At 43.2% G+C, this 14461-nt stretch overlaps 1 protein-coding gene across 1 annotated transcript in view; it reads right to left on the bottom strand.

Annotated features, from left to right (window-relative positions):
- Nucleotides 1-657: 657 nt before the first annotated feature.
- The window catches only part of LOC311099815 (leucine-rich repeat transmembrane neuronal protein 4-like), a gene marked incomplete at both ends in the record, with an annotated part of 150498 nt that continues 136694 nt past the window's right edge, over nucleotides 658-14461 (bottom strand). The window contains one exon of the mRNA XM_084140562.1: nucleotides 658-960. Coding sequence (XP_083996688.1) covers nucleotides 658-960 — 303 coding nt within the window. The remainder of the gene's footprint in view (nucleotides 961-14461) is intronic.

The raw sequence follows: 14461 nt of genomic DNA, 5'->3' as shown, positions 1-14461 counted from the left end.
TTGAGAATTTACTTATTTTAATGAAATAATGATTCCCATTAGATAGCATTATGACCCCTGACTGGCAATTTTAGTGGGAAAAAGAGCGAGCCTTTGAGTTCTGGTAAACATTATTTTGTTTCTTGATGATGGTCTCTTTCTTTTCTTGTCCTCCAGACACCTTGTTTATTGCACATTCTTTTCTCACTCCTAACACAGCACGAGAGAACTGCCATGATCCATTCCTTGGAACAGGCACCCTACAGCATTGTCGCCACATTGGCCAGAGTTATAACCAAATCGCTGATTTAACGTGTCATGCACGTTGCATCACGTTTCTATTTCCCAGAAGCCAAGAGGAGGGGAGCAGGAGGGCCACTTTGAAGTGTTTGGAAAAAGAAAAATAGATAATAGCAGAACTCCCAGGATGCATCAGACTTCATAATGGTCACATTCCGGTTGCCAGATGCCAACGGCCTCTAGCCATGTTTTTAAATTGATAATTTTTGTTATGCTCTTTTCACCTCTGCCCCCTTGTGGCCGTCCCATGCCAATGTGCTGAAAAAGGCCCCACAGATCCCTACTGCTCCCTCACCCTCTATTCAAGAGTCGTGGTGGATCTGTGGCATCCCCCCCCCCCCCCCCCCCACCTCAAATGACAGACTCTCGCTCCAGTTGTTAGCGTCCGAAGGTGAGCGTGGTGGTGCGCTCTGGGGGAGGGAAGGGGCCACCGAGGCCCTGGGACGGGGCTCTGAGGATAGAGGGCGGTGAGCGGGGCCTGGCCCCCACAGTGGCAGCAGAGGGCACAGCGGGCAGCGCTACAGTCTGTATGGTGGCTCTCTCACGTGGCCCCAGCTCCTCCAGGCCCTGCGGGGGACCCTCATAGCCCATGTTGAGCCGCAGGGGCTGATGGGCCTGGCAGTAGTCCACGATAGGCTGCTCGTACCGGTAATACGCCAGCGTGCCCATCTGGTGCGGGACCTGTGTAGATGAGGGATGGAGGGAGGGTAACAGGGATTGAGAGTGGCAGAGGGAGAGAGAATGTGTGTGAGCAATTAAGGGAATTTAAAATTAGGTGGGAGAGGGAGAGGAGGGGCAGAGAGAAAAAAATGAGAGAAATATACATTAGAGATGTCAATCTCAATCTGTTGATTGCTCTGATAAGCCCTCTAGATACCAACTAGCAGATGGGAACAAATTATCATCAATAATTATAATAATATCTGCAATTAAAACAAAATGCTTTTGTCAAACAATGTGTATCAACTGCCTAAATGTGATGTTAAAATGTACCCACTAATCTAACCATTACCACTGGGCTGTCATCTCAGTATCAGGCCCATGGATTCAGAGCGTAGATATGTATGCAGTGAGGCAATGGAGGTGTTTTTACCCAACGTGAGCGTACGTCTGTCTTGTTATATGGTGTGAACTCCACTTGCCAGTGACTCATAATGCATGCACAAATTGCACAATAACATGCTCATTCACATGTTCAAATAGGCGTGCAGCCGTGCACGTACATAAATGTGTCCATATACTAGCATAAAGGGAGGATCCGTGTAAACTGAAGCAGATTTCCTTAGAGTCTAGACAACCACAATGAGACTAAATCACCCACGCACGCACGCACACACACACACACACACACACACACACACACACACACACACACACACACACACACACACACACACACTGTTCCAAACAAACAGATGAGCGACTTCCAGCTTTTTCCCCAACTCACTGCCTGAGTTCATTGCCTTAACAAAGACCAATTAGCGAAGGTTGAAAGGGGCCCAGAAACAGTGGGGAGAGATGGCAGTAGTCGGGAATGAAACACTTGCACCTGACAGGGATGACAGAAAATCAGATCTTACAATGGCGCATGTGATAAGAAACAAACAAAACAAACAACAACAAATAGGAAACCAAGAAAGAAAATAGGGAGAGATAAATAATGACAAGGGTGCTGTCTGTGGGGATGATGGGAACTGAGTACGGCTCATAAATTCAACCCTCCTATAGGCTACGTTCTCTAGTCTGTTGGCTGACAGAACAAAAAACGAAACAAGGCTCCACTTTGGGTACCAGAGATTCAAGGTCTATGCAAGAGTAGAATTCATGGACCCAGTCAGTGGAGTAAGATCAGTCGTTCAGACAGAAGACTTGCCACAAGCGGAATAATCCCTATGTGTTGAAGAACAATCAATAGGTAGCCTTGAGCAAGGTTAAAGAGAACATACAATACAGAAAATATAGTCCCACTGAGCTGAGTTGATATGGTTGCTAAGGAGTGCAGTGTTATGGGTTCCTATTCCTGGCTAGGCTGTAAAGTATCAATACACTGACCTGACTGGGAACATATTGGGCTATGTTAATAAATACAGCTAACAAACAGACACTGTACACATTACCGAGAAAGTATGATAAAGAAACTCTTTGAGGTCACATTGCAAATATCCGACCTCTTTTCACAAATATGTCCCTCTCCCTCATAAACCCCCCCCCCCCCCCCCCCCATCACTCTTTCTCCCACTCTCTCTCTCTTTCTCTCTCTCTCTCAAATGGACTCCATTAAGCTAGACCTATACTCATTACATTATGGGCACTCAGCGGATTACTCCCCTCTCTCTCTGTTGAGCCCCCCCCCCCCCCCCCCCCCCCCTTCCCCCTCACCCCTCAGCTCCCCACAGCTCCCTGCCTGCCCATGTGCTACAAATTAATTAACGGATATTAACTCCTAACCGTTTCAGCGGATTCTGTCCAAGTGCTGGGGCATAAATCTGGCCCTTTTGCTGGGAATGTGTGTGTTTGTGTGTGTGTGTAATGTGTATGTGTATGTAGGAGTGTGTGTCCGTGAGAGAGAGAGTGAGAAGGAAAGAGAGAGAGAGGAGAGAGAGAGAAACTGTTAACACACACCTGGTGGTCTAGCAGCATATCCACAGCAGTCTCTGGCCTCAGCGTTTTGTGATTGAATTGTCTCCTCAGAGAGGTGGACTTTGAAGGGAATTAGGTGTAAATCTCAGACTGATACATTTGGTGTGATGAACCAGTTTAATAGGCTTACATTGTTATTTTTGTCCGTCTCTAAGGAGGTAAAGAAAATCCCCATTAATTGATATTCAAGATTTGTCTGAAATATATTTTCAGTGTATCAACATTATGTTCTTACCCTATACATAATCCCACGGAGATATAGCTATGAGGAGCTGCCAGTGCCCCACGCAATAAATCCCCAGACACACACTCCATAAATGTAGTTTTACTGTGTTTCTCTGCAGCTGGGAAGTGGTGTTTCTTTAATGGGAAATGGTTCCCCTTGGCTTAAGGAAACTTGGACCACTTTGACAAAAAACTTTCACTTTGACCTCTCAGCTCTGCCTCGTCGGTCTGTCTGGGCACTAGGATACCGTAGCAAAGTGGAGAGGAGGAGAGCGGACCCATACTCATACATTTGCAATGTGACCTGATGTTTCCAGGTAGTATCTTAGGAAGCAGGATGTGAGAGGGAATCAGGGCCTCTGATTCTCTGTGCTGTGGAGACCAGAAACAAACTGTCATTGCAGCTGCTAAAAAAGAATACAGTGTGAAAATACATTACCATAATTCATTTAAACATGATATCTATATTTAATGCAATGTAATTCACTTGTCATGAAAATAATTAACTTACTCTGATTATACGGAATAAAAAGCATTGTGTCCCAGAGTGCTCTTTTGGTACAGTACTTATAATGCCATCATGGGTAAAGCTCTATTTTCATAATGTGTTTGCAATGTGAGTGCGTGTGTGTGTGTGTGTGTGTGTGTGTGTGTGTGTGTGTGTGTGTGTTAGTGTGTACTGTTCTGTACTGTACTGTAGGCCTATATGTGTGTTTCACTTTGTTAGTCCGTGAGTCTGCAAATTGCATGTTGTCCTTTCCTAGCGTGCATGCGTAGTCGGCAAAGATGTTGGACTGGGGGCATCCATCACATGGAGCCCACCAGACAGGCTTTCAGCCCAGAGAAAACACACATAAGTGTCTGAGGGGGAGTTTAGCCAAACATCATCACATTTACAAAAACAAAGCATGGCCCTAGAGGAAAGCGAACCATGTACGATCTTAATTTGACCCGAAAATAATCCTGCAGCAGGAGGATTTGAATATCTGAAGAAATATTTAGAATCACTGCCAGGAGGCAGCTGAAAGTAGTGTTTGTATTCAATGCAGTACTGTACCTACACTTTACCTTAGACTGCAATTCCACTGGGCACCAGTAGCCTATGTAGGCTTCATACAGGCTACAACACGTCTCATGTGAATTCTTATGTGGATTATAATAAATTGACATATTTGTAGGTGGTAGACGTATTTTTCGTTAGGGAAATATCTTGTTTTTTATCAATTGTTTTATTATACACTACCAGTCAAAACTTTGGACACACCTACTCATTCAAGGGTTTTTGTTTATTTTTACTATTTTCTACATTGTAGAATAATAGTGAAGACATCAAAACTATGAAATAACACATATGGAATCATGTAGTAACCAGAAAAAGTGTTAAACAAATCAAAATATATTTTCTAGAAAATAGTATAAAATATAGAAAAACCCTTGAATGAGTAGGTGTGTCCAAACTTTTGACCGGTACTGTATGTTCAAGGCAAGCAATAGGCAGAATAAATGATTGATGACCTCAGTGCCTGTGTAGTCCAGTGGCTACAGCTGCTGACCCTGACACACATATGCCAGAGTCAGCATGGGTTCAAATCCGGCCCACTGTCCTTTGACTCACCCTCCCCCTGTCTTTCCAACACTGTTCTATCTCTTCAATAAAAGCTACAAAATTAATTTAGATAGCCTAACCTACATTAAGCCCACAAGTTAATTGCATTGATTTCAATGATTTAAAGAAGTACAAATAATAATAGTCTGATAATTTACATATCAAAGAAGAGTGTCTCAGCTCAAATGCATAAACATTTTACAGCTTTACGAAACGAAATATTAAAGCCAAACAATACAGGCTTTCAATCCACAACAAGCAGTGTTGGGGAAGCTACTCTGAAAATATAGTTTACCAAGCTACCAATTACTTCACACTGGAAGAAGTTAAGCTACACTAAAGCTACCCTTTAAAAAAATATAGTTTATTTAACAAAAGTTACTTTAAAAACGTAGTTCACTTCATCCAAACTACTTTGTGAAAAATTATCATATGTATATCTGAAATGTCGTAGACTACAAATTGCAAAAACAGATTACTTTGGCATCATATGGTAACAGAATGTGTAATTTAGCCTATTAAACACATAAACAACGTTTCAAGTGAGCATTAGGGAGGTCTAATATAAAAGAAAATCAAGGAAATTCTTGCCTTCTTCGCCCATATTTTATAAAAAACATTGCAGAAAAAGTAGTATGTAGTTCCAGTAGTTAGTTACACCGTGACATGGCAAGAAAGTAATTAACTACTGAAAACATTACCTAGATTAGAATTTAGTTCAACTACCACCAAGCTACTGAAAAAAGTAGTTAGATTACTAGTTGAGCTACACGTACAGTTGAAGTCGGAAGTTTACATATACCTTAGCCAAATATATTTAAACTCAGTTTTTCACAATTCCTCACATTTAATCCTAGTAAAAATTCCCTGTCTTAGGTCAGTTAGGATCACCACTTTATTTTAAGAATGTGAAATGTCAGAATAATAGTAGAGAGTGATTTATTTAAGCTTTTATTTCTTTAATCACATTCCCAGTGGGTCAGAAGTTTACATACACTCAATTAGTATTTGGTAGCATTGCCTTTAAATTGTTTAACTTGGGTCAAACGTTTCGGGTAGCCTTCCACAAGCTTCCCATAATAAGTTGGGTGAATTTTGGCCCATTCCTCTCGACAGAGCTTGTGTAACTGAGTCAGGTTTGTAGGCCTCCTTGCTCGCACACCCTTTTTCAGTTCTGCACACAAATGTTCTATAGGATTGAGGTTAGGGCTTTGTGATGGCCACTCTCCCTCAACATCAGCAAGACAAAGGAGCTGATCGTGGACTACAGGAAACGCAGGGCCGAGCATGCCCCATCTACATCGACGGGGCTGTAGTGGTGCGGGTCGAGAGCTTCAAGTTCCTCTGTGTCCACATCACTAAGGAATTATTATGGTCCACACACACCAACACAGTCGTGAAAAAGGCACGACAACGCCTCTTCCCCCTCAGGAGGCTGAAAAGATTTGGCATGGCCCTCAGATCCTCAAAAAGATATACAGCTGCACCATTGAGAGCATATTGACTGGCTGCATCGCCGCTTGATATGGCAACTGCTTGGCATCCGACCGCAAGGCGCTACAGTAGTGCAGACGACCCAGTACATCATTCAGGCGGGCCTAGCTCACTGCCATCCAGGACCTCTATGCCTGGCAGTGTCAGAGGAAGACCGTAAAAATTGTAAAAGACTCCAGACACCAAGTCATAGACTGTTCTCTTTGCTACAGCAAGGTAAGTGGTACTGATGCACCAAGTCTGGAACCAACAGGACCCTGAACATCTTCTACCCCCAAGCTACAACACTGCTAAAAAGTTAGTCTGTCTAGCTATTGGTTAACTATTTAACTATCTGCATTGACCCTTTTTGCACTAACTCTTTTGACTCATCACATACACTGCTGCTACTGTTTACTATGTATCCTGTTGCCTAGTCACTTTATCCCTACCTATATGTACAGTTGAAGTCGGAAGTTTACATACACCTTAGCCAAATACATTTAAACTCAGTTTTTCACAATTCCTGACATTTAATCCTAGTAAATATTGCCTGTCTTAGGTCAGTTATGATCACCACTATATTTTAAGAATGTGAAATGTCAGAATAATAGTATAGAGAATTATTTATTTAAGCTTTTATTTCTTTCATCACATTCCCAGTGGGTCAGAAGTTTACATACACTCAATTAGTACTTGGTAGCATTGCCTTTAACTTGTTTTACTTGAGTAAAACATTTCAGGTAGCCTTCCACGAGCTTCCCACAATAAGTTGGGTGAATTTTGGCCCATTCCTCCTGACAGAGCTGGTGCAACTGAGTCAGGCCTTCTTGCTTGCACATGCTTTTTCAGTTCTGCCCACACATTTTCTATAGGATTGAGGTCAGGGCTTTGTGATGGCCACTCCAATACCTTGACTTTGTTGTCCTTAAGCCATTTTGCCACAACTTTGGAAGTATGCTTGGGGTCATTGTCCATTTGGAAGACCCATTTGCGACCAAGCTTTAACATCCTGACTGATGTCTTGAGATGTTGCTTCAATATATCCACATAATTTTCCTTCCTCATGATGCCATCTATTTTGTGAAGTGCACCAGTCCCTCCAGCAGCAAAGCACCCCCACAGCATGATGCTGCCACCCCCGTGCTTCCCGGTTGGGATGGTGTTCTTCGGCTTGCGATGGTCATTATGGCCAAACAGTTCTATTTTTGTTTCATCAGACCAGAGAACATTTCTCCAAAAAGTATGATCTTTGTCACTGTGTTTGAAGGTAGGCCTTGAAATACATCCACAGGTACACCTCCAATTGACTCAAATAATGTCAATTAGCCTATCAGAAGCTTCTAAAGCCATGACATCATTTTCTGGAATTGTCCAAGCTGTTTAAAGGCACAGTCAACGTAGTGTATGTAAACTTCTGACCCACTGGGAATTGTTATACAGTGAATTATAAGTGAAATAATCTGTCTGTAAACAATTGTTGGAAAAATTACTTGTGTCATGCACAAAGTAGATGTCCTAACCGACTTGCCAAAACTATAGTTTGTTAACAAGAAATATGTGGAGTGGTTGAAAAACGAGTTTTAATGACTCCAACCTAAGTGTATGCAAACATCCGACTTCAACTGTAGTTCACTAATCCCCAAAACTAACAACAAAGATGACTTCAAATGCAGGCATCAAAATGAAAGTACAGTAGGCCTATGCTACTGTAGCCGGCGCATAACAATTTAGCAATGGAAATCTCACCTACTGTAAGGGCCATCCACACCAAAGAAAGACCATAACTATATTGACAAATTATACATAGCCTAACTATAAAATGTGGATGAGCATCCACACTGGAGGAAAGTTTATTGTTCTACAGGAGGCCTACATCTGTCAATCAACTGATGGCCCAAATCAGCTCATCAACTCAGCCAGGGAAACACAGTAGCCTGTTATGGGTTTTCACACCTTTCATTATGTGACAATGGATAGGCCAGCGGGTAGCCTACAGAATGTATTAGAATATAATCCAATAACAAGGGGCCTATTTATTTTAATTTTTTTTATTTCACCTTTATTTAACCAGGTAAGCCAGTTGAGAACAGGTTCTCATTTACAACTGCGACCTGGCCAAGATAAAGCAAAGTAGTGCAATAAAAACAACACAGAGTTACATATGGGGTAAAAAACATTAAGTCAGAAATACAACAGAAAATATATATACAGTGTGTGCAAATGTAGCAAGTTATGGAGGTAAGGCAATAAATAGGCTATAGTGCAGAATAATTACAATAGTATTAACACTGGAATGCTAGATGTGCAAGAGATTATGTGCAAATAGAGATACTGGGGTGCAAAAGAGCAAAATAAATAACAATATAGGGATGAGGTAGTTGGGTGGGCTAATTTCAGATGGGCTGTGTACAGGTGCAGTGATCGGTAAGGTGCTCTGACAACTGATGCTTAAAGTTATTGAGGGAGATAAGAGTCTCCAGCTTCAGAGATTTTTGCAATTCGTTCCAGTTATTGGCAGCAGAGAACTGGAAGGAATGGCGGCCAAAGGAGGTGTTGGCTTTGGGAATGACCAGTGAGATATACCTGCTGGAGCGCAGACTACGGGTGGGTGCTGCTATGGTGACCAATGAGCTAAGATAAGGCGGGGATTTGCCTAGCAGTGATTTATAGATGGCCTGGAGCCAGTGGGTTTGACGACGAACATGTAGTGAGGACCAGCCAACAAGAGCGTACAGGTCACAGTGGTGGGTAGTGTATGGGGCTTTGGAGACAAAACGGATGGCACTGTGATAGACTACATCCAATTTGCTGAGTAGAGTGTTGGAGGCTATTTTGTAAATTACATCGCCGAAGTCAAGGATCGGTAGGATAGTCAGTTTTACGAGGGCATGTTTGGCAGCATGAGTGAAGGAGGCTTTATTGCGAAATAGGAAGCCGATTCTAGATTTAACTTTGGATTGGAGATTCTTTATGTGAGTCTGGAAGTTGAGTTTACAGTCTAACCAGACACCTAGGTATTTGTAGTTGTTCACATACTCTAGGTCAGACCCGTCGAGAGTGGTGATTCTAGTCGGGTGGGCGGGTGCCAGCAGCGTTCGATTGAAAAGCATGCATTTAGTTTTACTAGTGTTTAAGAGCAGTTGGAGGCTACTGAAGGATTGTTGTATGGCATTGAAGCTCGTTTGGAGGTTTGTTAACACAGTGTCCAATGAAGGGCCAGATGTATACAAAATGGTGTCGTCTGCGTAGAGGTGGATCTGAGAGTCACCAGCAGCAAGAGCGACATCATTGATATACACTGAGAAAAGTGTCGGCCCAAGAATTGAACCCTGTGGCACCCCCATAGAGACTGCCATAGGTCCAGACAACAGGCCCTCCGATTTGACACACTGAACTCCATCTGAGAAGTAGTTGGTGAACCAGGCGAGGCAGTCATTTGAGAAACCAAGGCTATTTAGTCTGCCAATAAGAATGCGGTGGTTGACAGAGTCGAAAGCCTTGGCCAGGTCGATGAAGACGGCTGCACAGTACTGTCTATTATCAATCGCGGTTATAATATCGTTTAGGACCTTGAGCGTGGCTGATGTGCACCCGTGACCAGCTCGGAAACCGGATTGCATAGCGGAGAAGGTACGGTGGTATTCGAAATGGTCGATGATCTGTTTGTTAACTTGGCTTTCGAATACTTTCGAAAGGCAGGGCAGGATGGATATAGGTCTGTAGCAGTTTGGATCTAGAGTGTCACCCCCTTTGAAGAGGGGGATGACCGCGGCAGCTTTCCAATCTCTGGGGATCTCAGACGTTATGAAAGAGAGGTTGAACAGACTAGTAATAGGGGTAGCGACAATTTCGGCGGCTAGTTTTAGAAAGAAAGGGTCCAGATTGTCTAGCCCAGCTGATTTGTAGGGGTCCAGATTTTGCAGCGCTTTCAAAACATCAGCTGTCTGAATTTGTGTGAAGGAGAAGCGGGGGGGGGGCATGGGCAAGTTGCAGCAGAGGGTGCAGAGTTGGTGGCCGGGTTAGTGGTAGCCAGATGGAAAGCATGGCCAGCTGTAGCAAAATGCTTGTTGAAATTCTCGATTATTGTAGATTTATCGGTGGTGATAGTGTTTCCTAGCCTCAGTGCAGTGGGCAGCTGGGAGGAAGTGCTCTTATTCTCCATGGACTTTACAGTGTCCCAAAACTTTTTGGAGTTAGTGCTACAGGATGCAAATTTCTGTTTGAAAAAGTTAGCCTTTGCTTTCCTGACTGCTTGTGTATATTGGTTCCTAACTTCCCTGAAAAGTTGCATATCGCGGGGGCTATTTGATGCTAATGCTGTACGCCACAGGATGTTTTTGTGCTGGTCAAGGGCAGTCAAGTCTGAGGAGAACCAGGGGCTATATTGGTTCTTAGTTCTGTATTTTTTGAATGGGGCATGTTTATTTAAGATTGAGAGGAAATTACTTTTAAGGAACAACCAGGCATCCTCTACTGACGGAATGAGATCTATATCCATCCAGGATACCTGGACCAGGTCAATTAGGAAGGCCTCCTCGCTAAAGTGTTTTAGGGAGCGTTTGACAGTGATGAGGGGTGGTCGTTTGACCGCGGACCCGTTACGGACGCAGGCAATAAGGCAGTGATCGCTGAGATCCTGGTTGAAGACAGCTGAGGTGTATTTAGAGGGTATGTTAGTCAGGATGATATCTATGAGGGTACCCATGTTTACGGATTTAGGGTTGTACCTGGTAGGTTCGTTGATAATTTGCGTGAGGTTGAGGGCATCTAGCTTGGATTGTAGGATGGCTGGGGTATTAAGCATATCCCAATTTAGGTCACCAAGCAGTACAAACTCTGAGGATAAATGGGGGGGCAATCAATTCACATATGGTGTCCAGGGCACAGCTGGGGGCTGAGGGGGGTCTGTAGCAAGCAGCAACAGTGAGAGACTTATTTCTGGAAAGGTGGATTTTTAGAAGTAGAAGCTCAAACTGTTTGGGCACAGACCTGGATAGTATGATAGAGCTCTGCAGGCTATCTCTACAGTAGATTGCAACTCCACCCCCTTTGGCAGTTCTATCTAGACGGAAAATGTTATAGTTGGGGATGGAAATTTCAGAATTTTTGGTGGCCTTCCTGAGCCAGGATTCAGACACTGCTAGAACATCAGGGTTGGCAGAGTGTGCTAACGCAGTGAATAACTCAAACTTAGGAAGTAGACTTCTGATATTTATGTGCAAGAAACCAAGACTTTTGCGATTACAGAAGTCATCAAATGATAGCGCCTGGGGAGTAGGAGTGATACTGAGGGCTGCAGGGCCTGGGTTAGCCTCTACATCACCAGAGGAACAGAGGAGGACTAGAATAAGGATACGGCTAAAGGCTTTAAGAACTGGTCTTCTAGTGCGTTGGGTACATAGAATAAAGGGGGCAGATTTCCGGGTGTTATAGAAAAGATTCAGGGCATTATGTACAGACAAGGATATGGAAGGATATGAGTAAAGTGGAGGTAAACCTAAGCGTTGGGTAACAATGAAAGAGATAGCATCGCTGGAGGCATCAATTGAGTCGGTCTCCGCGTGTATTGGGGGAGGGGCAAAGGAGCTATCTAAGGCAGGTTTAGCTAGGCTGGGGGGTCTACAGTGATATAGTACAATTAGAAATAACCGAAACAACAATAAACTAACCATGTTTGGGCTGAGGCTAAACATAAACAGGATGTAGTACCGTAAAAAGGAACAGTCCAGCAGATATCAGCTGTATAGCTGAGTTATCATAAGGTCCGGTGGTGAAGTACTAGTGAGTAAGAGGCCACGGCTAGCGTGTGCTAGCGGGCCAGGGCTAGCAGATGGATGGAATCTTCGTGGTTAACGTCGTAACCACATCAGACGATTTCGTCGGCAGACCAGTCGTGTAGGATCGGCGGGGCTCCGTGTCAACACTAGGTGGTCCCGTCCGGTTGACAGAGAGGTAGATAGCCGGGAGATGGGCCTAGCTCAGGATGATTAGCCAGACCACAGCGTCCGTTTTGTTGTAGCTAGCTGGCAGGTTTAGCTAGGCTGGGGGGTCGTAAAACCATTTTGCAACCATTGATGGCACTAGATTATCGCCAGCTGATGTCTCGTTAAACCATCAATACATGCTAAATTCACCCGCACAGCGGATCTCAATTCCTACCTTTATTGGTCACCTCTACCGCTCCCTGAAACATGATGTCTCTGTTACCTTAGTCCTGCTTGCAACCAAAATCTTTCAAGATATGTTCGCCCTCTGGTTGGTATTGTCATCGCAACAATTTAGTCCTTTTTAAACAGACTAAGGGCATTTGATCTATTTGACAAGCATTCCGTACAATGGAAATAAAGTATTTCCTTGTTTACCACGGCAAATCTATTGTGGCAATTTACCCGACACTTTGTATGAATGGAAACTAATGTTGATGTACCCTACTGTTATTATTTTATTTGTTTCCTATTTATGTTATCCATTAAATACATCTGTCTTCAAAATAGGAGTGTCTGGTATGGTCATTTCTTATCAAGATCGGAGGTAAAATATCCCTGGACTGTCGATTTTTGAAATGTGTAACTAAATCAAGTCAATGGGGGGGGATTCAGTTATTTTTGCCAGAAGGGCGTAGGCCGGAATCGAACCCACGCCGACACGGTAAGCATATATGTGTGCTGAAGGCAGCCGCTGTAACCATTAGCTCACCCCAGGCCACAAATGAACAACATTTTGACAGTTGATTCGTAACCTTAGATTCGCTAGAAACCTTAAGATGTCCTCTTTTTCTGTAATATATTCTGTAGAATATATGCCTACCGTGTCGGCGTGGGTTTAGATCTCAGAAATAATGGAGAGAAAGAGAATTGTGTTTTTGTGTGTGAACGTATCTAAATCACAAGGCTCATTTGAATTTACAGTTACGCAGAAAAACAATTTGCGACAAAAGAGTGATCAAATTACGATCCGACATCTGTATATTGCCGTGTGGCAATTTACATCTGTGTGTTTATGTGTGTGTGTGTGTGTGTGTGTATATGTGTGTGTATGCATGTGTGTTAGCTAAGTGAGGTAAGTCAACATTCTGACATTCCTATTCCATTTTGTTGTAAGCAAAACCTACCCAATGCTCTTATATATTACAAATTGTCTTAATTTCCAGCTTAAACTGGTAGCCCTGGAGGTGGGGCTGGGTGTTACTGTATGAGGGTTTTATTTTCGGCTGGTGTTAAGGCGTCGCTAGTGTCAAACGCACGTTAGTTTGCCATTTCGTTATGTAAAAACTGCCACCCTGGCATTTTCCAGCTCTAACGCCAGGTTCTGCAATTTACCTGTCTTATATCAGCTCGCTTGCGCTCAGATGGACGGGGTGGAAATATTTGAGGTGTGTCCTTAAAAACATGATCCAAAGTGCTAATTTCAGGCAGTGCTGATAGGGATATTTAAGACCAACCAAAAGCTGGTTTTAGCGGAAACGCAGTTGGTTATGGCATGAATTTTCCCTGGGTCGCTCCTCTTTTCAATTCGCTGCAGCTAGTGACTGAAACAAGCTGCAAAAAACCCTCAAACTAGACAGTTTTATCTCCATATCTTCATTCAAAGACTCAATCATGGACACTCTTCCTGACAGTTGTGGCTGCATCACGTGATGTATTGTTGTCTCTACCTTCTTGCCCTTTGTGCTGTTGTCTGTGCCCAATAATGTTTGTAATATGTTTTGTGCTGCTACCATGTTTTGCTGCTGCCATGTTGTGTTGCTACCATGTTGTTGTTATGTTGTGTTGCTACCATGCTGTGTTGTCGTGTGTTGCTGCCATGCTATGTTGTTGTCTTAGGTCTCTCTTTATGTAGTGTTGTGGTGTCTCTGTTGTGATGTGATGTGTGTTTTGTCCTATATTTTAATTTAATTTTTTAATCCCAGCCCCTGTACCCGCAGGAGGCCTTTTGCCTTTTGGTAGGCCGTCATTGTAAATAAGAATTTGTTCTTAACCGACTTGCCTAGTTATATAAAGGTTAAATTTAAATACATTAAAAAAATAAAATCTTGACAGTGGAAACGCAGCCTATCCCGCCATGACGCACACTGCCCATATGCGCATGGAACAATAGCAGACTAATGTGCTTTTGGTGCCTGTATACTTCGTATTTAGAAACATGAAAAACTAATGTTTTTTAACATTTAGTTGTATTTGATTAAAAACCAAGCATAGCCTCCCCTCCTCTCAATGAAGACTTCATTTTTTGTCT

This window comes from Coregonus lavaretus, assembly GCF_964263955.1.
Source record: "Coregonus lavaretus genome assembly, chromosome: 24".
Classification (NCBI taxonomy): Eukaryota; Metazoa; Chordata; class Actinopteri; order Salmoniformes; family Salmonidae; genus Coregonus; species Coregonus lavaretus.
The sequence above is the reverse complement of the archived record's forward strand: the minus strand, read 5'-3'. Positions and strand labels throughout refer to the sequence as shown.